The 24340-nt window shown below is 43.1% G+C and overlaps 1 protein-coding gene across 1 annotated transcript in view; it reads right to left on the reverse strand.

Annotated features, from left to right (window-relative positions):
- Positions 1-408: 408 nt before the first annotated feature.
- Positions 409-24340, reverse strand: part of HTRA1 (HtrA serine peptidase 1) — a 59204-nt gene continuing 35272 nt past the window's right edge. Inside the window, exons 4-9 of the mRNA XM_066619965.1 lie at positions 8771-8965; positions 6550-6582; positions 4779-4893; positions 3537-3594; positions 2187-2282; positions 409-1138 (exon numbers count right to left, since the gene is read on the reverse strand). Coding sequence (XP_066476062.1) covers positions 970-1138; positions 2187-2282; positions 3537-3594; positions 4779-4893; positions 6550-6582; positions 8771-8965 — 666 coding nt within the window. The 3' untranslated portion in view covers positions 409-969. The remainder of the gene's footprint in view (positions 1139-2186; positions 2283-3536; positions 3595-4778; positions 4894-6549; positions 6583-8770; positions 8966-24340) is intronic.

The following is a 24340-nucleotide window of genomic DNA, read 5'->3' on the forward strand; positions in this document are numbered from 1 at the left end:
GGGACCCTACACCAACCATCCTATACAAAATTTAACCTTAACATGCCAGAAACTAGTTAGCTGCACAGGCAACTGGAGATAGAGCCTCTTTGTTGTGGAAATAGACACTCTGCTGAGCCTCTTTGTTGTGCTTTGACTACCATCAAAGTGGAAGGTTGTTAAGCAATGCCCACCTGTATAGGATAATGTCAGGAGGTACTTCTCAATAAAGTGGCTTCAGAAAGTTAGTGTTTAACACACACATCTTCCAGTATAGTGAAGAGAAGTGAATTATAATATGCAAGCTGTTTATATCTATCACAATAAGTAGTGAGATAAAGTAGTAGTTGTATTGGAACAAGGTGGCACTGACAACATGCAGAAAATTAAAGTCCTTTAAATAAATTTTCATGACAGAAAACACAGAGATACTGTTAGAATTATTTTAATTACACTAGGAAAATACAGTATTAAAAAGTACAGCATGGATTCAGTCAGGAAAGGCTTTCTGGGTTTTGTTTGTATAAGTCAACTTTTATTTCCAAACATGTTAGCCAGCTATCATACTTATTAACAATCTGTTTTCCTTTCAGGCAGAACTAAGCTGTAGGTAGATTGAATACTGCAGTAGTGCATAGAATAGCTGTGGTCTGACTAGCTGTGGTCTGACTTTCAAGAAGTCTTGATTCAAAGTAGTGACAGGTTTTCCACAGGGAAGGAACTGGATGTAGACCTTGAAGTATAGTAACAGTTGGAGCAGCCAGTAGAGAATACATTGCATACATAAAGGATAGCAGAAGTATCATCTGGATTGGTTAGGTTTTGTGCCTCAAACCTATATGAACATTACTTTTATTGGCCAAGACAGTTCCACTGAATACGTGGATGGTTGGTCAAAAGTCTACTGTTTCCTGTACCAGCACAGAGACAATATAAACAGTCCTCTGTTTGCTCTTAAGAGAAAACATGAAGTCCAGCTCATGTTTCTACTTAAGGGTCAATTTCTTCAGGTATCACTGTTATTATAATATCTTCATTGCCCCTACGTACTACCATGCTGAGCGTATTGTCCTTTTTAATAATGTCACTGACATCACTGGCTGAGTGTATTGGTTGTCCGTTGATGCTTATAATCACATCATTTTCTTTCAGGCCCCCACTGAAATACAGAGAGAAAAATGTTACCAACAGCCACAAGAATGGTAATTTTTTTTGCCTCTAGCAACAAGCTCTCAACTCTACGCAACTCTGTCCACAATAAGAACACCACAATGGTTGCTTGACAAGAACACGACACTGAGCCCCTTTCTATGTTCACTGAGCCCCTTTCAATAAAAGGACATTTTAGGGAAGGTTCTTGATATTTAGGCTAAATTGGAAACTTTCAAGGAGTGTATATCTCAGTTCAGGAGTCATCCACCACCACCCATTCCTTTTATTTATTCATAAAGATCTTACTTAACTTTGTTTCATTTTACTTTCTAGCTTTACCATCAAGTAAAACTTAAATGATTACTAGGAGAAACAGCACCCATCTCTTCTCTTCTCTCCCCTCACCCTATAAGCATTCATTTTTAATACAGAAATCAAACGTCCTTCCTCAAGAAGAGCAAATCTATACATCAAGCAGGAAGAAGCTGTTGCAACAGAACTGGCAGCAGTCACTACTGGCGCTGAGGCAAATGGGAAGGATATGGCCTTTCACCCCCTGTATCTTCTTGTCCCGTCTTGTAGACAAATTCTGGCTCTCAGTTATGGAAACACCAAATCAGCTAACAAGATGAGACATGATTCAACCTCTAAATAGAATCAGTTTATATAGCCACAAAGCAAGCACAAGCTTCTCATGAAAAGAAAAATGACTTACACAAGCATTTCTTTCAGAATAGATCTTTTTTAGAATCCACTAATTATTGAGAGGACCTGGCATTTTATGATGCTCAGAATGAACACCAGTATGGCAGTGAGTAAGAATTTTTCCACTCTTATTATTCAGCATTTATACTACAACACTAGGGCTGCAATCCTATCCAGACTTACCTGGGGGTAAGCCCCCAAAGGACTTACTTCTGAGAAGACTTGCATAGGATTGGGCTCTCAATAAGTAAATATAAAAAGCTAACTCCTTTGTCATTACACAGAATGACCACAGGCCCATTAGTTGTTAACATGTGTGAGATTTAGACAAGAAGAGCCCCTCAACTTACGCTTCAGCTGGAGTATCATGAATTACTTCAATAATGTAGGCTCCAGAAGTAACATCAGGGAAGTCTTTGTGGCGGTCTTTCAGTTCTTTAGCTTTGCTGTGAAAACCAATCAAATGAAATAAGAAATTACCCTTCTGTTTTGCCCTTAAGAGCAACATATAAAAGGCTTTCAGAAAATAAAACAGTCCTTTATTTTATCTGTAGCGATAAATACCGCTGTTCTGATTTTCAAAGTCCAATGTAAGAAAATTTTTTGCTGCTACCATTGTGAAAAATCCTAGTTTGGATAGCAGTGCCTTCTGAAGTTTGCTTTAGAAATGGTTCATTTTGCAGACTGACTAGTTTCTTTTTTAAAGTTCATATTTCTTGAAATATTTTGGAGTGTTGAGCTTAGGACAGCATTTTAAGTACACCAACTGAGAGTGTGTTCTTTCTTTTTTAGCAGATTTTGCTTGTCTCTGACTATCAGATTCTATTTCAACTACAGGAATCCACAACAGTTGTTAGGAAGATGACCACAATTACCAGGAAACTAGTGGAAAACTATGTGCCCTTCCTCTGTAGCATATAAACTGCAGCGCTGTGTAGGGTGTTCCACAAAAACAAATAAGCCCCCCCCCCAATGTGAATGAATTTGTCAGGGTTCCCCTGACCTACCTGAGAGTAGAGCTGCCCAGGAGCAAGTCCCCAGGCTGGGTAGCTGCAGTAGCGGGCGGAGAGAGCCTGCCTCAGCCCCTATGGCTGGCAGGGGAAATGGAGCCTTGGAGCTGTCATGGGCAGACCTTCATGCCTGCTGGGAAGGCAGTAGCAAGGCCAGATAGAGGAGATTGGCCTGCAGACTCCTGAGAGCAAGCCATGGCGAGCCATGAGTGGGTACTTAGTGGTAAACCTTGCCTGTTCCTGAGCCCGGTGCTGGGACTGTGGGGGACCAAGCCAGTTCCTGACCAACTGGGCGGACCTCCAGCAGATGGTCCAAAGCTCCAGGGCTCACTGTTGCCACCTTGCTTGCCACACTGCAGGGCCAACACCACCCACAAGCCCAGTCCACTCCAGAGGCGAGGCGATATGTAACATCTTCCATTATTATAATTAAATCCTGACTGGAAAGTGACCTATTGGTCCAATTCAGTTTATTCACCAGCAAGTTGAATGAGGGGGAAAAGGAGTTAAACATTTCCCTGGCTCCATTTCCCCATCTTCAGTACAGCCTGATGAGGCTGCTAATTGGTACAAACCAAAAGCAAAACCGGAGGTTTGTATCACATCAGGTTTAGCCCGGAGAAGGCACATTCTCAGGAGAGACTGGGAAATAGCCACTGATAAGGGAAATGTGGCAATATGAAAACTTACCTAGGAGAAAGAGACATCATTCGTATGCCAATATATTTCTTTTTAGTTACAGCTTTTCCTGTTTGAAGAGGGAGGAATAAAAGTAAAATTTATTTTGATAAACTCTTCTTGTCTGGACAGAAACTTTCCACTTATTATGGTAGAGAGAACTGGTAGACCTTGGGACTATCACATTAGACCTTGTGATATCACCTTGGGACTATCACCTTGGGACCTTGGGACCTTGTGATATAGACCTTGGGACTATCACATTAGAATGCAAGAAAGAGGCAGTATTTTTGAACATTTCCCTATATGAAGCAACCCCATGCATATACACTGACTCCCCAAGGTACTAAAGTTGGAGTTACAGATGTCCAAATTATGGATGTGTGTGTCTGCACGTGCAGTTTGCCTGTTGTGGTGCTTTTGCACAGCTGTTTCTATCTATGTACGTTCCAACTTCCAGACAGACCTCCAGAATGGAACCAGTACTTATGTTTGGGACAGAGCCCAATACTATTATCCACCAGCATGTAGCACACAGCAGCACTGACAGAGCATGCACTGCATGCTGGGGAAGGAAACAGACAGCCTAGGAGAGATGAGTAAAACTTTTTCTTATGTACAACCCTGTAGGCTGGCTACACCCTCTATTAAGTGAGGAGAACATAAGAACAGCCCCACTGGATCAGGCCATAGGCCCATCTAGTCCAGCTTCCTGTATCTCACAGCGCCCCACCAAATGCCCCAAAAGAGACTCAGGAAAGGGAGAAGGGGATAGGATCCCCTGCCATGTATGCCTGCCGCTAAGATGCTTCCCCTCTCACCCCAGAGCTACCTCCCGCCCAGCTGACTGCCCACCCTGAACCCCCCACAATCCTCCCCCACCACTGATTCACCTGCTCCTAATAGGGCATTTGGGAGCTGCTGTCACGCATGCAGGATGTCCAGTCATTTGTGCCAAAGCACACAACGGTGCCACAGTTTTTGTGTCGCTGGTCTTGGGCTTACGGTGGCAGATTGTGAGATCTGCCAATGTAATGTAATCCTTGGACAGGATTGGACTGCCAGTGCATAAAACTATAACGTTAGGGAAAAGATTTAGCATACCCCCTCACTGATGTGGCAGTTTATTCCTTGGGGAAGAATTTTTTTAAAAACACTCCACCTATAGTCTGAAGTGATACAATCCTGATTGCTACCACCAACCCCATGGAATGTGTAAAAAGGCTTTCAGTTTCCTACTGTACAATACAGTACCTTTAGATTGTCGGTCATGGGACTCAGTGAGGAATTTTTTAATTTTGTCTGATGGTATTGCAAAGGAGATTCCAGCAGTGACTTTCAGAGTATTAATGCCAATCACTTCACCGTCCTGTAGTAATGTGAACAATTCAATAAGCATGAGCTGCCCAGATAAAGATGGCAAGTCCTACCATACTTACATGGGAACTGTCGAAGTTGTGTACAACCTCTGCTGTTGGAGTGTAACTACACCCAAGAAGATTTACTTCCAGGAGTTGTTTGTATATCTAGGGATATAATTGTCATGGTGTGAAAGGACTTGTGATCAACTTTAAGGAGGCCAAAGGAATTAAGGTAATATAGCTCAATAATATACAGGCATGCTTTGCATGTATAAAGTTCCAAATTCTATCCTTGGTATCTTCTGTTTCAGACAGAGCTGGGGTATAAGCAAGGGCTGTAGCCACATGGTGGGTGTGCAGAACGTGGTTTCAGCCCATAAGACAGAGTTGGCAAAGACCCCTTCCTGGAAACCTAGAATTGCTTCCAGTTAGTTTAATAGTGGTAACCTGCATGGGCATACTGTCTAACTCAGAGTTCAATCCTAACCATGTGCTATGCTGGTTGAACATGTGTTTGCTGCCATCACAAATGCAACTCTGCTGGAGAGTGCATCCTGGCCACCACTGGGAGAAGTGAGCAGCTAGGTCTGTAAAACAACAGATGCCAGATTCCTGTCGCCTCAGGTGAGGCTGTGCAGGAGTTGGGAATGGGGCAGAACAGGGCAGGAGTGGGGAGAATTGATGATGGGGCAGGGAGGATCGAGACCGGGAAGGGTTCCGTTTTGGCATCAGCAGTGGCATCAGTAGGATAGTGCTAAGAAATGTCTGTACCATCTCTTCAAATAGTATGTTAGAAAAACCTGAATCTTTTCATATAATTATTTAGTGAAGATTTACAACAGATGGGATTTAGTCAATATACTATCGTTCAATTCTCCGCAATCCTGGTCTAGCACAAGGTTCTGTGTTGCTCACAGTGCCCTGGTCATGACAGAATAAGAAATACCAGAAGTCTCAGGTCCTTTTGATAATGCTTAGCTGCAGACAACAGTTTAATTCTGATCTACTAAGTTAGCGTTGCTAAGGCACCAACAGAATCACAGATAAAACAAGAGAACTAAAATAACAGGGAGCACCAAGCTTCCATATTGCATCCTCTTAATGGTGCAATCCTATCCAACTTTCCAGCACCAGTGCAGCTGTAATGCAGCCTCAAGGTAAGGGAACAAATGTTTCCATGCCTTGAGGAGGTCTCAGTGACTGCCTCCTCACCACAGGATGCAGTTGCACGCCCCATTGGCACAGCTGCACTGGCACTGGAAAACTTGGTAGGATTTGGCTCTAAATGCTTAATAGATCAGTTCTTTAACCCATTCTGCCCAGTCCACAGGTGTACACATTTGATATATGTTGCATATATGCAACACTGGGCAGAAATGGCTTTTAAAAAAGCATCTAAAGAATATATCCATTTGCAGATAAAGTAAGCAAATACACTATGATTACATTCATTTGGAAATGTGCACATAGCAAACGTTTTAAATACCAAACTTTTGAATTCCAAGAGCATCACATGATTTGCCAATGTCAGCAAGAAACAGTAATTAATAATGTTTGCATAGACACTTCTCAGCTTTCTAATATAAACTCTACCAATGGGGTAGGGAGTCAATTATGTATAAAATCCACAACACTAATTAGAATTTTGAAAAAGAAACTCTTACCAGGTTTACTAAAGGTCCCCCAGAGTTCCCATACTGTAAATTGAGAGAAAATTGTTTTAGTATTGTACTCTTACTAAGTCAACCATTTTGAAATATAGCTGTTGCTTGAAAAGGGCTTCATATTAACTTGTTTATTTATTTCGTACTAACAATGTACATGGAACTCTATACAGAGTAAAACATGTCTATTCAAAGTAAATCCTATTATGTTTAATGGGAATTATTCTCAAGTACTGACTCAACCTTTTAATACAATGATTTTTTAATCCAAGGATTAGATTCAACATTGATAGCCAATGCACATAAGAAGGACCCTGCTGATCCCCAGAGAAGGGGGGGATTTCCCTTTAAAAACTTGTTTTCAAAACTTCTAAAACTTGTTTTTCTAGGAAGTCAGAGGATTAGAACTGCTATTCTGCAGCTCACTCCAAAAAAAGTGACCCCCTCCTCCCACCTTGACTTGCTGAACAGTGGAATGCGGAAGTGATTAATTACCAGCCAGGAGCCAGGGTAGAGGGACAGGGGTCACTTTTCTCAGAGTGAGCTGCAAAACAGCAGTTCTCATTGACTGCCTGACTGACTCATGCTTGTTTGTTTTAATGCTTTTATTTAACACGTTTTTTGGTACCTGCAGGGACTTAGAGAATCAAACCCCAGCAGATACCGAGGTCCCACCTGTAAGTGTGTATAGGACTACTGCCTAAAGCAAATTCTTTACCAGTCAACATACCACAATAAGAAACAAACTGCAAAACGTGCTTAAGGTTCATGCAATCTCATGAGAGGAAGGAGGAACACTAAAACACACAGCCAAGACTTTGTGAAAGAAGACAGTTCAAAGACAGTTGTTTCCCAAAGCACACCACAGACCAAACAAAATACTAGAGCAGCCAAAATAAAGTGCTCTTATGTGGAGATACTTAAGGAATTCTGTTTCGTCACTACAATGGTCTATAAAGTAATGAGACCTCTTACCTGGTATTATTTGAGAAACAGACATATCACTGTATTATTCCCATTGGTAACCTTGATGTCTTCCTAGAGAACCCTAAAACGTTTGCTCTTTTAGTAGAGTTCCTTGCCAATTTAACTGAACTTGCTAGACACAAATTCTTTCATTTCTGACTTTGCTACTGAAGCTTAAGTAAATAAGGTTTTTTTCCCCTTAATTTTGTAGATTTCCAAGAAGTTAGACTAGAGTACAGCACAATCCTATGCATGTCTAATAATAATAATAATAATAACAGGTATTTATATACCGCCTTTCTTGGTCTTTATTCAAGACTTTATTCAAGGCGGTTTACATAGGCAGGCTTATCCAAATCCCTTATTAAATAGGGATTTTTACAATTGAAAGAAGGTTCTCTCTTTCAAGAACCACTACATTCAGGTGTTTCAATCCTATCTGGCTTTACATTCTGGCCTCCATCCTCCCACGTTCAGAGCAGATGGAATAGCTCGGCTTCAGCTTGTCAGCTGCTTCAAGGTCGCACGGTGCTGGTGGCCTCGAACTGGCGACCTTGTGGATGTTATCTTCAGGCAGACGGAGGCTCTACCCTCTAGACCAGACCTCCTGCCCCTCTAGACCAGACCTCCTGCCCCTCTAGACCAGACCTCCTGCCCATGTCTACTCAGATGAAAGTCCCATTCAGTTCAATGGTGCTTACTATCAAGTAAGGGCCCAATCCTATCCAACTCTCCTGATGCAGCCATACCAACGGGGTGTGCACTGCATCCTGAGGTGGGGAGGGGCAGTGACGGCAGCCTTCTCAAGGTAAGATAATGTTTGTTTCCTTATCTTGGGGTGGCATTGCAGCTGCATCAGCGCTAGAAAGTTGGACAGGATTGAGTCTAGGATTTTAGTCTCAGTTACCTGCTCCTTCAAGTGGAGCAGAAGAAGCACTGGAAGTGACAACTCCTTAACTTGATTCTAAACAGACAACATTTTGCTTCTTTTGCATCTTTAAAGATGTCTGAAAAACATAGCGTACATCTAATAATTCTAAGTCAACTATTTATGATGAAATACTTGACTGTGTCTCCATAAAGAACAAACCTAAAGATTAGTGCAGAATGGCTGCTGCCCATGTTCCAAGGTATAGGAAATCATTTTAACAAATGTTAATGCAATAACTTCATATCTGGGGGAACAGAAATAGAATCCTTGGATGCAACATATTTCAGAAGCATAAATTCAAGAGCTTTATGAAAAGTCACCTACATTGATAATTGCATCTGTCTGAATGTAGTCCATATCAGAGTTTCTAAGCCCCAGTTCCTTGCCTCCACGCTGGGTGGTGCTGACAATCCCAGTAGTCACTGTATTTTGAAGAGAGAATGGACTTCCAATTGCAACCACAAATTCACCAGGCCGCAACTCAGACGAACGTCCAAGAAGGAGGACTGGTAGTTTCCCCTGCAAATAGACACGGTCTAAAGTTTAAACCATCATAAATCCATAGCAACACAAGCAGGCATATGCTGAATTAAACAAAGGACCCAAAAATAGGTGAATTCAGTTTTCACACTAATAGCGTAATAGGAACTGCTCTCCCAAGAATGTTTAATCCTAAAAGACACAGACACACACACGGATATGTAATCTGAAAAAGTCATTATAAAACAAATTAAAACTCTATGGTGAAGCACTCCAAGACATGTATCTTATGGCTCCAGGATTGTACTTGATAATGACAGTTTCCTGGAATAAATTAGAAAAGGGAAAAGCTGGAGATGCCCACAACAATTGCTTAATAAGAAATTCTAAGAATAATAATAATAATAATAATAATAAAACTTTATTTTTATCCCGCCCTTCTCCCTAACGGGACCCAGGGCGGCTAACAACATATTAAAAACAATAAAATTTAAAAAACATTAATACAGACAGATAAAAACATTTAAAAACACACTACAGGGCCATAAAAACAGTAGTCAGATTAAAAGAGTAAAAGAGCAGATCACCGAGGAAACAAGCCTGTAAAACTAAAAGATGTATAAAAAGTTAAGAAGGCCAGAAATCAGAAGGCTTGTTTAAACAACAGTGTTTTCAGGCCTCGCCGAAAGCTCTCAAGAGAGGGAGCCATTCTCAAGTCAAGGGGAAGGGAGTTCCATAATGTTGGTGCCACTACCGAGAAGGCCCTATTTCTTGCAGCCACCCCCCGGACCTCCTTGGGTGGCGGCACTTGCAAAAAGGCCTTCTCTGATGACCTGAGATGGCGAGCCGGATTGTACGGGAGTAGGTGGTCTCTAAGATATCCTGGCCCATTCTAAGAAGTAGAAAAAAGCAAACCAACTAAGATGTAGATGATATTTTAGTTACAGAAAACATCTGTAACTGTAGCATCTGCCCCTCTCCAACCATAAGGCAATGCAGATTAGGAATAGCTCTCTTCAAAAACCATCCAGTTGCCCCCACAGCAAACTTGCTAAGAACTGGGTGAGAGGCAGTGTCTCTTTGCCAGGAATATAATGCCTGAGCATCAACTGCCCATGTTTTATAAGCTGCCAGGCCTGTTTTCTGGATAGGACCTGATTGGCAAACCCATGAAGTGGACCAAAACATAAATATCCCATTAACAACTGTCTCGGTTTTGCCTCTGAACTTAGGTTGGCAGGCAGAGGGAAGGGGATGTACTGCCTAGACTCTAGCCAGCTTCACACAAAGAGCCAATTATGATGCCATTTGTCAAGTGACTGCCCCCCATTCATCCATCTGAAAAACCACCACCAGCTGCTTCCTCACTCCATGAACCTGCAAGACAATCTTGCCATAATTATTCAAAATGAATTTGTGAGTACGCAATTGCTGGGTTCATTATGTTTAAGAAGACTGAAGTTCTATCATAGGAACGTTTCGATAAGAATCCTTTCCAAAATTATTCCTCAAAAATATCCTCAGCCAATGCAAGCCGTATTCTAACCTGTCTATAACTCTGAAAGCAAAATGCACTGCACCATCCAGCAGAGATAGGGCTTTGGCAATGGCGATGAACAAAATCATCCTGAAATCATCTGTGATACATGTGGAAGAGTCCTGCCCTGTGAAGTCACTTCTTATTCACGTATGAATAAACCAATACAGATACAAGCATGCCCTCGTATCCGTAGAGGTTCTGTTCTGGAATCCCCCATGGTTAATTGAAACCGCTGATATGGGCAAATGCCACCTCCCCCCAACTTCCAGTGCCAAGGGGACCCCTGAGGGCTTTCTTGGGCCTCCCAATGCCTTATAATGCATTAAAAATGTCACTCCTTTTCTTTCTTTCTTTTTTTTAAACCTGAAGTCATGTGTTTTTTTCTCTCAGAAGCCATGGAGTCTTGCTGAGCTCAGATGACTTTCCAGAGGCGAGAGGAGTGGAGCTTCTCTCGGCTCTGGAGGGGGCATGCGGGGGAGCTGAGGATTCGATCCGCAGATAAGTGAATCCATGGATACAGGATCCGCTGATGTGGGGCCCCCCTGTACTACAGAAAGGACTTTCACACCACCTCATTTCAAAATACAATTTTTTTTTTCAAATGGAATTTGTTCACACTTCCAGTTGCAGGTATTTAAACAATATAAATTCTTGGGTGACCTAGTTCTATGTAATGCAGCTTCTAATCAAAAAGAAATATTCAAAAAGATCATTAGTATTACAGTTCTGTGGCAGCTGTCGCTTCCACTAAGCTTCATGCAAATAAAAACCAGGAGTGGAAACAGAGACTGTAGTAACCTGCTTTACCTGCAGACACTTTTATCAGACAAAGGGCACAATCCAAACCTGCCCTGGATCTCCATCAAGGCAGGATTGGGGCTGAAAGTGGCTCAGCCCGGGGCAAGGGGAATAGCTTCCCCTTACACCGGGTAAAGCCACAGCAGCCCCAATGGGGTTACTTGGATCTACACCACCTCAAGAGGTAGTGCAAATCCAAGCAGCCTGGGACTGCCCTGGGCCACCCAGGAACAGGGTTAAGATCCGGCATAACCACTGGATCCTGGTCCTGCCTCCTGCTCCCTGCCCACCAACCCCCGGCAGCACCCCAAAACACCTCCTCCCCGCCCACACCACACACACCCCCAACCCTTGTGTTGGTTGAGCTTGGTCGACACAATTTACCTGCCTACTGGGGCCCGCGTAGGTGTGGGGAAGCTGGCACATGTCCATGTGCCGGCCTAACGCCACTTAGGTTGCCGCAAAAGTGCTTTGCGGCACTTTCACGACAGTGTTGAGCCAGCGCAAGGGACATGCGCCAGCCCAAGGCCTGGTTTGGATCAGGTCCAAAATGTATTCAAGAAAATATTAAGAAAAGAACCGTTCTGTGACAACAGATAAATCAAAATTGAGAATCCCAAGCTCTCAGCTAACAGCCTTAACATGACATCCAGCTGTGCTTCACATTTTCCTGGAATGAGTACTATGTTTTAATTAATCTGCCAATTGGAAAGACAGAAGACAGTGGAAACTTCCATATTCGACTGTCTGCTAATATATTAAGAAACCCTTTAGCTGCCTGACAGAATCAGCCACTTTACTTAGCTACTGTAGCAGACAGACACCCTGTGCCTTATACTCACAGTCTATAGTGGCAGCTTTTAACAGATTTATGGTCAAATCCTATCTTAGCCCTGATGTAGCCAAGCCAATGGGGCACCTGCTGCATTTTGCAGTTTGGGAGCAGTCAAGGAGGACTCCTCAAGGTAAGGGAACATTTGTTCTGTTCCAAATGTTCTGGGCCTGCACTGAGGCTGTACTGCTGCTGGAAAGTTGGGTAGGATTGGTTCTTTAGTAGCTTTAAAGCTTTTAACATAAGCTTCTACTTTTGCATTGCATGCTACATAGCGTCCTGGCCAGTAGTGGTACTAAAAACACATGCACAGAAGGAAAGGCAAAGAGGCTGGGGGGCTTTGTAACAGATGTTAAGTGCCGTTTAGAAGAAAACAAATACAGTACAATGAACTTATTAGCTTCTTCAAAGCAGCCACATCCAACTGCCAGGATGCTGCTCTACAATAAGAATGCTAAAGCAGAGGCATTCTGCTTGCTCACAATGGCCCGACTCTACTGACAGCCATTTCTATTGCTATGGTTCTTGATGCTACTGAATGAATCAAATGCAAACTAAGTATGTGCAGGGATACAGCAGTGATGGGGACATTAAAAAAAAAAAAAAGATATGCATACACATCTTTCATCTGAATGCCAAGTTCTTTTTCTGGGAGAAAGCTTATTCACATGCCAAATCGCTCTTAAGGTCAAGAGCCCCCCCCCCCATGCCCCATATCCATACTCTTTATTAAGCTGCTAGAGCAGGGGAAAATTAGGGGTAGAGACTGAGCAGAAAACAACATGTTTTGTATAACAGAGCAAAAGAAACTTTTTTTAAATCAGGTCAGGCCTAGATAACAGCAATAGATCTCCTGAAGCACATCTTCATAGCCTTGTTATTTTTGGCAAGAGAAAAGCAGCTATATAATAAATAATCAGTGAGTAAAGCAATTATTTGCAGTTGTTTTGAGTCTTCAAGCCTGGGCCAATACATATTGGTGAAATGTTGGTTCAAAGTCATGTACTGTATGAGTTGGCTGGGGATCATCTGTGTGATTCAGCATGCCTTCTGGAAAGAGTTAGCCTTTTTTTGTGGGGTTAAAAAAAATCAGCTGCAAAAATCCCTTCCTCAGCAGATGTTATAAAACACGCAAAATGTATACAGAACAGAAAGTTTCCAGAAAAGACCAGGTTATGTGTCATTTTCTTAAGCATTTTAAAACTTAAGTCCTCGAATGCATTTCATGCTTATTTACCAGTTTGTTCTTAGTCTTCGAACAATTTAAGCAATCACCTACTTATGTAAACAAAGCAACTCTTCTTTCTTTTTGTGCAGGTCCTGCTGATCTAAAAAGTTGAGCCAAACCAAACAACTACAGGGGGAGCCCCATATACGTGGATCCCATATCCACGAATTCACTTACCTGCAGATCGGGTCCACCCCCCCCCCAGCATGCACACTCCCTCCGCTCCCTCACCACCAGAGCGGCCTCTGAGCTCAGCAGAGGTCAAGGGTTTCCCCGGGCCTCCCAATGCCTTATAAGGCATTAAAAACATCACTTCCAGTTTCATGGGGAAACCAGAAGTTGTGTGTTTGTTTGTTTTTTGCCTTCAGAGCTCAGCCTGAGCTTGGCAGAGGCCAGGGACAAACCCCCGCAGATAAGAGAACACACCTGTATTTGCAGGATCAGGACCTTAGGGCACTTTCATGCATGACATTTGCAGTTAGTGTGCAACAAATGCACAACCTGTATTGGACAAAATTTGAACTCACATGATTAGTGCCTCATTTCCACATTGACAGTTTGCTTGAGAAGACATTCACTTACAGCCCAAACTTAACCCACTTTCAGCACCAATGCAGCTGCACTGCAGCCTCCATAATTGTTCCCACATTGCAGTGCAGACTCCACTGGCATGGCTGCACCACTGCAGGAACATTGGTTAGGACTGGGCTGTTAACTGGCAAGTGAGATAGGCTTTAAATATGAAAATGATCTTTAGTGCAGAAAGAACTACTGTATATTTCTTTTGACAAAAGGTCAAGGATGCTGAGGGAATTCACATTCAGTGGTAAAGAAGATAACTTTTACATGTTGTAAATTAAATGATACCCAGTATCTGACCCCTTTCTATGCCCAACTCGAAGTATGCCACTTTAGAAAAGCTTTCTTACAGCTTAATCCTATCATCCAGACTGTGCTGCCAGAACTCACATTTGGACAGCATAGCCTGACTTACAGCATTTGCCGACTTACTTACTTGCCGACCCCCCCCAGGTGCCTCTGGGAGGAAAGGCCGGGAGTAAGGCCCATTGTACTCAATGGGGCTTACTCCCAGGTAAATGTGGCTAGGATTGCAGCCTCACAGCCTAATCCTAGGCATGTCTACTCAGGAGTAAGTCCTGTTATACTCAGTGGGGCTCAAGGTACACCAACATACATTGTACACATAAATGTTATATGTTATGATGGCGCGAACATTGTAAAAAAAACTCTGGTAGATCTCCGGGCCTTGCTGGGTTTCAAAGTAGCTCTCGAGCCAAAAAAGTGTGAGCAGCCCTGCAGTATGTGCCTTTTTGGTGTGGCTGCATCGGTACTAGTGGAAGGGGATAAGATTGAGCTGTGTGGTACATATAGGCAAAACACAAAGGGGCAATGGTGTACCTACAAGCGGGCAGCGTACTGTAGGCACTACAACATGCCATGTAAGTGGACCCTCCCACTCACAGTCGGAGCCATTTTGGGCAGTGACGACAATGCGCAAGCGCTCCTGCTTGTTGCCATCACTGCCCAGAATTACTCTGATGATGAGGGGGCACTTACACGGTGCATTGTGGTGCCTGCAGTGCTTATCATGCCACATCCCTGTAGGCACACCCCTGTGGACAAATGGAAGTGCACAGGGCCCCCATGCATTCACCACTTCTGCAGAGGATGGCACTGAATGCATGGAAGTCCAGTGATGCAGGGGCACATGTGTGGCTTGGGGCACATGTGTGACTTGCCAGCACTCTCCCATTTGCCCCTCTCTGTGCACTGGCTCTATGCAGCACGCATAATACCGCAGTAAGGCCTCAGGAAATTACATTTTGGAGTGCAACAAACTAGTTTGGAAAATTCCTCTAGTTGTTTAAAACATTCCTGATGACTTACTGTGGGCATGTGTGAACAAGGCTGAAGAATGGGCTTTTCTTGCAGTAAATTGCAGTAAGAATACAATCTCTTACGAATGCACTAGTAAAAAAAGAGAAATGTGGGCTTTAATCTCTATTTGCTGTACAAGCTGAAAAGTTTATGGTGCAGAGTGGTTTGGAAATTAATAAATAATTAATTTATTGGAAAGTTTGCAGAGTGGTTTGGAAATTAATAAATAAAAAAGAAGTGACAGCATTCGGACCTCAATTTATGCAGCACCCTAGTTTTTCTTTAAAAGGAAAATAGGTTTATTTTTCATTGCATTCACACACTCAGCTGTTAGTGAGCTGTAACAGCAGTAACCCTGGGAAATGCCTTAACTAAACTGCACCAATCTATCAGGGTAAGTGATGCCAGAATGCAGACAAGCCTAACTATATTAAGACAGGAATGCTGTTTTATGCCTTAACAACATGCCAATAAAAACAGGGAAACTTCCAACTTCAATAATTTTACAGGCCTTCAATACATTCACATGGTCTAACAGAGCAGACCAGTGAACAAATAATCTGCAAAAAGAAAAGTTACTTTCCACTGTGATGCCCGAGTACGACTCACTCAAGGAAATATTGATTGTAAACTTAACCATACAAAAAAAAATCAATATTTTTAATGCAAGCGGAAAGGGGCTGAAATGACCTTTCCCAGTGTCCAGTAACACTATCACCAATGCAGTGTCAGCAACATACCAAATCCATTATGTGATGCTGAAAGCTAAGTCATGGTTAAAAGTGAGATGCAAAGATCTATGAGCAGATAAAATGAAAGCAGAACAAATTAAAACTGAATGAGGTGAATGCATATAGGACAAAAAAAAATTCACCAAGGCCGCAATTAAATACAGGACAGGGTTCCATACAAACACTAAAAGGAGGCTGTCCTTCAATTCTGCGGTTATTTTATAAAACTATACCATGAAAATCATAAAACACAAAAATAGTTCAGCCAAGATTCACCTTCGGGACATAAAGGAATACTTAATATGTGCTGCATGCTGTTTTATAATTTGTAATTGGAACCAGCTCACTAAACAACAGCTTATGTTCCAGTGTTCACTAAACTGGAAAGTATAAGGGAGCATGTGTGAAACACATGTACTTATTTCTGAAGAATGGGGAAAAGTACAACCTTCTTCCCCCTTAGTATTTAGGGACGTGGTGGTGGTCCAGTTCGGTATCATATCCCATGGGGGGCAGAAATGTCTTTTAACACCAAGAAGTCTAGGTAGAAACAATGCCCCCGGAAAGGAAACTGGCAACCCCAAATTCAGAGGAAGCTGAGACTCCCCTGCCTCACCTCACCTCCCACCTTAAGGTAAGTCCAAGAGGCCAGAGTTATCTCAGCAGATAAGCCAATGCTATACAAGCAAACAAGGAGGCTGCCTGACCAATCTAGTTCCAACTCTTCTGTACCCACATTTGCCCTCAGTAGTGTCAGCCCTGAGAGTCCAATCAAGATCAGGAGAAAAAAGTTATGTGTTTTCAACAAACTACAAAAGAACTGATTTTTAAAAAAAATTAAAAAGAAAAAGGGGAAAAGGTATCAACACAGACAGACAAAAACAGACACTTGCAAACAGGTAAGAAATACTGTATGGCTCGGAGTTGAACAAAAACCCAGGTCTTGTAGTTAAAGGCAAAATAAAGAAAAGACAGTGGTGCAACTAGTAAGACATGGTCCTATCTAGGTAAGCACTTAGTTCATTGCCATTTCTTCACATCTTTCCCCAGCTTAGGAGATGGGCTGGATCGCACAATACACAGACTGAAACCTCTTAGGAAACAATCCTACCCTGCGCTGGAACAGGCAAGCCAAGAGGTTTGTGCTATATCCAGCGCAGGATAGGGGCCCAAGGTGGCTCAGCCACAGGCAAGGGGAAACTTTTTCCCTTACCCCTGGGTAAGGTGCCCTTGCCCCTATGGGTCTCCTGAGGTGACCTCCTAAGGTGGCACAAGTCTGAGGAGAGTGGGGCGGCTTGAAGCTGATCTAAACTCCCCAGGAACAGGAACTCCCCAGGAACCCCCCAGCCCCACCTCCCACTCCCCACCCCGGGTCTTCCACTGCTCACTCTCCCCTGACCACCCCCGCCCAGGAACGCCTCTCTCCCACCCACCCCAGAGCATTGCATTGGCCCAGCTGGGCCGACGTAAGCCTCATGGAGGAAGAAGCCACAGAGATGGAATTCAGCCTCCATGTGTCGGCACACCTCCGTGTGTCGACACGGCTTACTCCTGAGGAGGCACAAACATGCTTTACAGCACATTAGCAACCCTCCTGGGCCAGCGCAAGTCCCGAATTCATTTTCAGAATTGTGTCCTTAGTGTCAGAACCAACAACAGCCTCAAGCACATTGGTGTTTGCCCTTAAGTGACCTAGCTAGGAGTGTTCATTTGCCTTTCTGATTTGAGGAATCAAGACCACTTGCGCCCCCCCCAACCTTCAACTTTGTCTGGTATATCTGAGTGCCCAGTAGACTGGCGCATTATTTATTTAAAACATTTATATCCAACCTGTGCTCTCACAAACGTGGAACACGCAAGGTAGTACATCCAATTTCAGCAAGTAGGTTGTCTAAGGCCTTTTGCTTCTCTAATATACAAACTGGCTGAAAAAGACAGACCATGCAACCAGTCTTATAGTACGGAGTTTGGAATGGCTGAATTGAGCCCCTATCATATTACACTAACTTAGGTGATTTCTTAGAGTTCACCACAGAACTAAATATTAACAAATGAACAGCAACTCTAGTAAGCAAGACTGCTGGTAACTTAGATTCAGGAGCAAGGCAGTACTGTATACTCAGAGCAGGGGAAATGCCCCAGGCACTGGCTGGTTGGCAATGCCAGAAACATTCATGTGATCTTCTGAACCCTCACCTCTCAAGAAAGTTTAGGGGAATGGAAAAAGCACATTAATAGTGCTGATCAGGGAGTGGGAGAGCGCACAAAGGAAAGGAGGGCTAAGGCATCAAGTCTATCAGAGGCTCTGCACTGCTGGAACTAACATTGCAGCACTGCGAACCGCTTTACGGTGGCATGAAAGCTGGGTTGCTGTCGCATGCTTATGGGTCACTGGAGGCGGGGAGTGGGAAGGTTGGATCCTGGTGGCAGCAACTTGCACCAGGATCCTATCCCCTATTTCCCAGTACACCCCACCCCTTTTCTCTCCTCAGACCTATGCCAGCAAAGATCCAAATTGCTTATTTCTCAGTATTGCCACTGCTTGAGGTCCAGTTATATCAGCACCAGGAAGTGAAGGCGAACTTTTGCCCTTCTAGTTTCTCTTTCACCAGCTGCCTTCCCTTCTATTTGTCTGATCAATTCATGTGGTTTTGCTTCCCCTCTGTAGCACTGTGGTTACTGTATTTGTGTGGCCAGAGGGGATTTGGCTTTTTTCTGTGTACACAGTCTGCGGAAAGCAGCAAAGCAAACTCTGTGTGTTATGCTCAAGTATGCTATTAGCCAACAGTTCTGAAAGCAAACTAGCTGCATCTCTGAGGTGCCTCTTGCAAAACATGTGGAAGTGATCTTGACCCTGCACATAATCAGACCTTAGAAAGTATCTTCTCAGATGTTTCCCTCATGGTGGTTTCAAGACATGTAATGAAGATTTATCTATTTATTTTTAAATTATCAGTACATGAAAGCTTTTTATTCCACATGTTCAGGAGGTGATTTTTCATTTCATTAATTTTCAATTGTGCTAATGGCCACTAGTTATTTTCTAAACACATCAGAAGACTTAAGACCACCCTCAAAGTACATAAAAGCAAACTGTGAGTAGTGACATGGAGAGACAGACTTCCTGGTTTGTAGGTAGGTAATTAGATTTTAAGGGATGACATCTAGTCCCTATTGCACCATATACTTGAGCATGCTGCAAGCAGTCACATCTGTATTTCCTCCTGCAAAATATATATATATATATATATATATATATATATATATATATATATATATATATATATATATATATATATATATGGTTCAGGAACAGAGTATCCTCTCCAGTGCGCGAAGCCTGGGTAAAGTAGATATGGAGGATAGACTGTTACCCATGCAGCAAATCCCCCCTCTCCACATCGCTGAAATGGACCAATGGAAAGGCAGAGGCCAATATGGTTGGTTCCAGCGGCGTCGCAGGAGTTGCCAGAACGTGACTGTGTTCAGCCATGAACTGCCTCAGGGACTCCGGCTCCGGATTTTGCCTTGAGGTTGACTCCTGAAGCCTTTTCCATAATGGGATGTAGCCACAAGGCAGTGGAGGTTTGGGATCAGAGTTTTCCTTCTCTCAGATGAGCTGCCTTCCCAGGCTAATGAGTCCCATCTACCCGGTGGCTGTTTAATCGCCTCTTACGACAAGTACAGCCAAACTGAGGGCCTATTCTTATCCCCCAGCCCCCAGGGGATAACATTCATAACTCCCCAGGGGAGTACATTCATAACCATGTACTCTTTATTCCAAAGTCTGAGACTCAACGGTGCCCCAAAGCCTCCTGGCACCCAGAGCTTGGGGATGCAAAAATGTCACCCTCCTGCATAATGCATCATCCCCACACCTGCATCTGACACTCTCCCCCACTTTTGGAATGGCTCCATTTTGGAGCCAGTTGGACACAAAGGCAGGTGGGCCCATCTTTGTGGCACTCGCTGCTTTCAGCAAGAAGAGCTGTGCATCTCCCCCCTCCAAGAACCCAGGAAACACCCGGAGCGCTGTGGAGGTGGGGTGCATCACCTCAGCCACCGCCTTCTGACAGCCCCCTTTGGCCTATCACCTGTGTCTCCCCGGCCACCCACTTTGTCCACTACTTCTGAGACTGCAAAGTTGGGCATTTTAAACCAACAACTACCACTATGTCATGACTGAAGGTGCTACCTGTACATCAATCTGATGGGTTGCACTTTTTCTCCAATTCAACCTCCTATTATCCACTATTAACTCAACCTGGCTTAACATTAAGCTAAATATGTGAACCGGGGTACAGAATAGACCTTTCCTTTTCCAGTATAAAGAAATTCCTCCATGCAACATAAGAACACACCTAATCCATAACCATGACAAAAATATACACCCTTTAAAAAATGTTTGTTCAATGGGCTTGGGACATCATTATTTCCCTGCACACCCTTCAACCAAAATGCAACCAACTAAGCTCTCTACACACTGTTTACCACTTGAAAGTCCTTGAAGGGAGGTCCTAACCAAACTGATGATGATGATGATGATGATGATGATTATCAACTACAACAACATTTATATACCGCCTTTCTGGTCATCGGATTACTCCTCTGACTTTATTCAAGGTGGTTTACATAGGGGGGCGTTCCTAAATCCCTCAAGGGGATTTTTACAATCATAGAGGTTCTCTCTTTCAAGAACCAACAACATTTCAGAATGGATCTTCCTGGTTTGGTCTCACTTCTGGCCTCCAGTTCTTCCACGCAGGCTGACAAGCAGCTCCATCTCTCACATGGAGGGCAGCCAAGACACTTCTTGCTCACACCAAGAGCAGGTGCAATCACTCAGCTCGGCTTGTCAGCTGCTTCAAGGTCTCGTCATTCTCAGCCATTCAGGGTGTCCTCGAACTGGCGACCTTCTGATGTTATCTTCGGGCTAATGGAGGCTCTACCCTCTAGACCAGACCTCCTGATTATTTATGAGTGAACTCAAACATGTACAGTGCCACTACTATCCCACCACCCTTCTAAAACTGAAGGAAATGAATTTATTCTTTCCTCATCTATGATCTGTGCTATCCGGATAACTGACTGACTTTTGGCAAGGCAGATGGATTTAAGTACTTGTTTTATAAACTGAGACACAGTGGTCATGTTTCATATAGTCAGGCCACCAGAGGTAATGTACAGTGAGGAAGCAGCAAGGACAATCTGTTAGGGCAGGGGTGGGCAAACTCCAGCCCATGGGCCAGATGTGGCAGGCAGCAAATCTCCATGTGGCCCACTGCAAGCTTCTCCACTTGGCCTGTAGCAAGCCCGTAACTGTTCGGAGGGTGTTCTGAGGGCCAAGGAGGCTACACACGGCCTCTCTGGCCCTTGGAACACCTTCAAAGGCCTCTGGGAGGACATAGAAGGTCACTTGTGGTTTTTCAGAAAAATCAGAAATGGCCTTCTAAATCCTCCCAGAGACCTTAGAAGGTGTTGGATGGACCTTAGAAGGCGTTGGCCCTCCGGAGGATTACAGGGTTCTGACAGCAAGGCCAGGAGCCCTTGGAAGGCCAGAGGTTAGCCTAGGGTTAGAGGCTGCAGCAGGTGGAGCAGAGATCCCCTCGCCTCCAAAGGGTCAACAGGGAGAAGCTGCACGAGAACCCTTGGAGCCTGTGCAAGTAAGGAGATCTTTGCTTGCCTCTCATTCCTTATTTTCAAAGTGCTTTTGGCTGGTGTTTCAACAGATCTTTCCTTTCCCACCTAAGTTATTTTCAATGAGACCAGCTCTGTGATGTGTTTTGCCCTTCAGATTTTTTTTCCTACCCACATCTGGCCAGGTCTGAGTCTGTGCTATGTTGATTTCTTTGCTGCCTGCAATCTCCTTTGCTCAGGTGCTGTTTTCTGCTTTTTTCCCCCATGTGCATCACTGTCTTTTTCTGGCGTTATTTCCACCACCACCCCATTCCTGGCTTGGTTCTATTTCTTTTTCAAAAAACTTGGAAGTGCCTGGTGCCTCCCATTGTGCCCCTTCGTGATGCTCATTTCATCCCTACGATGTATGCTTTTCATATCAAACTTTTTCGCATTGATGCAGCTGCAGTGCAGCCCTGCAGTACCGGAACGAACATTCCCTTACCTTGAGGAGGACTCTGTGACTGTCCTCCCACCGCTGGATGCAGCACACACCCTGTTGACACGGCTAAATCAGCACTGGAAATTTGGATAGGACTGGGACTTACCTTAGAGTTGTAAGGATTACATTCAGAAAATACATGTGAAGTGTTTGGCTAATTCAGAATGTATTATCCAACTGTCAGGTACTAATGTTAGACATCTTTAGTTAAAATGTGGAAAAAGGTTTTTGCCTTAAATGCTGGGCATATACTACCAAGGTTGGAGGAGACATCAGATGGGCCAACTTTCCAACTTGGCAAAGGGAAGCTTGCATCATCGCTTTTGCTTTGTTTCCTAAAAGTCCTTTGTGCTCTCCCGCTAGCAAACAAATTCTGCATAGGTGGCACTTTAAAGTCCCTTATTCAAATAATCCAATATTATTATGCGTCTCCGTGTGGGCTAGGTCAGCATAATGTTATGGAAACAGCAGGGGGACATCCTAAGAGTTCTGTTACTCATTTACTCTAAATTCTTTTCCGTGGAAAAAGGGGTTAGTCAGTGGAAATCAGTTCACGCTACTGGTGCCTGCAACTCAATACTTTATTTAATTTCCTTTCCTGTTTAGAAAATCAGTCTGTCCCGAGTCAGAAATGTATCACTTATAGGAAAATTGTATGCACAGGGGCTGCAAGACCACAACTGTTTTAGAAATGCTGGCAGCTTGGAATCTTACAGCAACTCTTCATATGTTTACTGACCACAGACTTCTGTGAGCCACTCAAGGCCAACCTGATGCACCAAGACATAATTTAGACAGACTTGTCTGCCTAAGAGAGAAAATATTTTCTTATGCTTTCAAGGCAGAACTGCCAGATAGCTAGATTCAATAATCGCCATAAATTTAAAACAATATTAAATATTGGTTCAAATTTAAGTGATAAAAAGACTAAGCGGAATGCAAACGTAATGGATGATATCCAATAGTATCATCAACAGAAAGAGTCTATATCCAGTAGAAGGAGCCCTTCTGACAGAGGATGGAAACTTTTGGATACAATCCAATGCCTTTTATGGCACTGAAATTTAAGTGGCAAAATGGCAGCATGAAAACCTGATAAACCAGCAAGCAAGCACTTCCTCATTCAGTAAAACAAACAAACCTTTTGACTTCACTATGCAATTTAGCATAAAAATGGGAATAAAAGCAGGAACTGTTTTTCCCAAAAAAATTTCTAATACTTCTAGTAAGCTCCTACTAGCTGAAAAATATCACATTTAGGGCACAATCCTAACCAGGTCTACTCAGAAGTAAGTCCTATTTTGTTCAATAGGGCTTACTGTCTGGAAAGTGTGGTTAGGATTGCAGCCTTAATAAGCAAACTAAAGTATAACTGTTTTCATGTTATATACAAATATCAACACAGTTTGTTAAACTATTACACCATGAAACTAGCTATAAATGTTCAATACCTTGCTCTGTCATTAAAATATACTGTAAAGAATAATATGATCTTAGCTAGAACAACTGAACACAGAGTTTTGTACAAGTACTTCCTATTTCCAGAAACAATATATAAAATAATCCAGGAAACAATCTTAAAAAGGAAATGGCTGAACTCAGCTACTGTGTATTTTCAGTTTACTTCCTTTGTACATCTTTGCCAAAACTGTAGCTCAAAGCAGAGTCCACTACAGTCAGCTAAGTGTACTCCCTCCTCAGTGTTCTCTGGACAGAACAGGTTCACAGTTTTCCCAGACCCATTTTGGGCAAATTTACTTTTAAAAAATGAAGGTAGTTTTCTTCAGAGCACTAGAAAATACTCTCATGAATTTATCTGTACAGCCAGCAGAGAATGATTGAACAGTTATAAGAGCTGAATAGCCCCACTGGATAAGGGCTCCTGTGTTTCCATTTCCTGAAAACTATGTGCAATGGAAAATGAAACAGCGTTCATCCCTTTACAAATGCCAAACTATATAACATCACAAACACACACACACACACACACCTCTGCAGTGCATTAGAGAGAGGTTTCAAAATAGTACAAATACAGTGGCAAAGCAAACTTACCACATGAAAAACAGAGAGCACTCTAGGGCATAAACAAACATTATTCTTGCTACATTTTGGGACAAAAAGTAAACACATGCCAGAAAATGTATTCCAAAAAACAAAGTTGTGTCTTAACTGAGCATTCCTCTTCCAAGACCGCACTGCTGAATTAGGACACATCTGCACAGCAATTACCACTGCTCTCAGCTGAACCCACAGTGCATAAAGTACCTT

This window comes from Tiliqua scincoides, chromosome 3 (assembly GCF_035046505.1).
Source record: "Tiliqua scincoides isolate rTilSci1 chromosome 3, rTilSci1.hap2, whole genome shotgun sequence".
NCBI lineage: Eukaryota > Metazoa > Chordata > Lepidosauria > Squamata > Scincidae > Tiliqua > Tiliqua scincoides.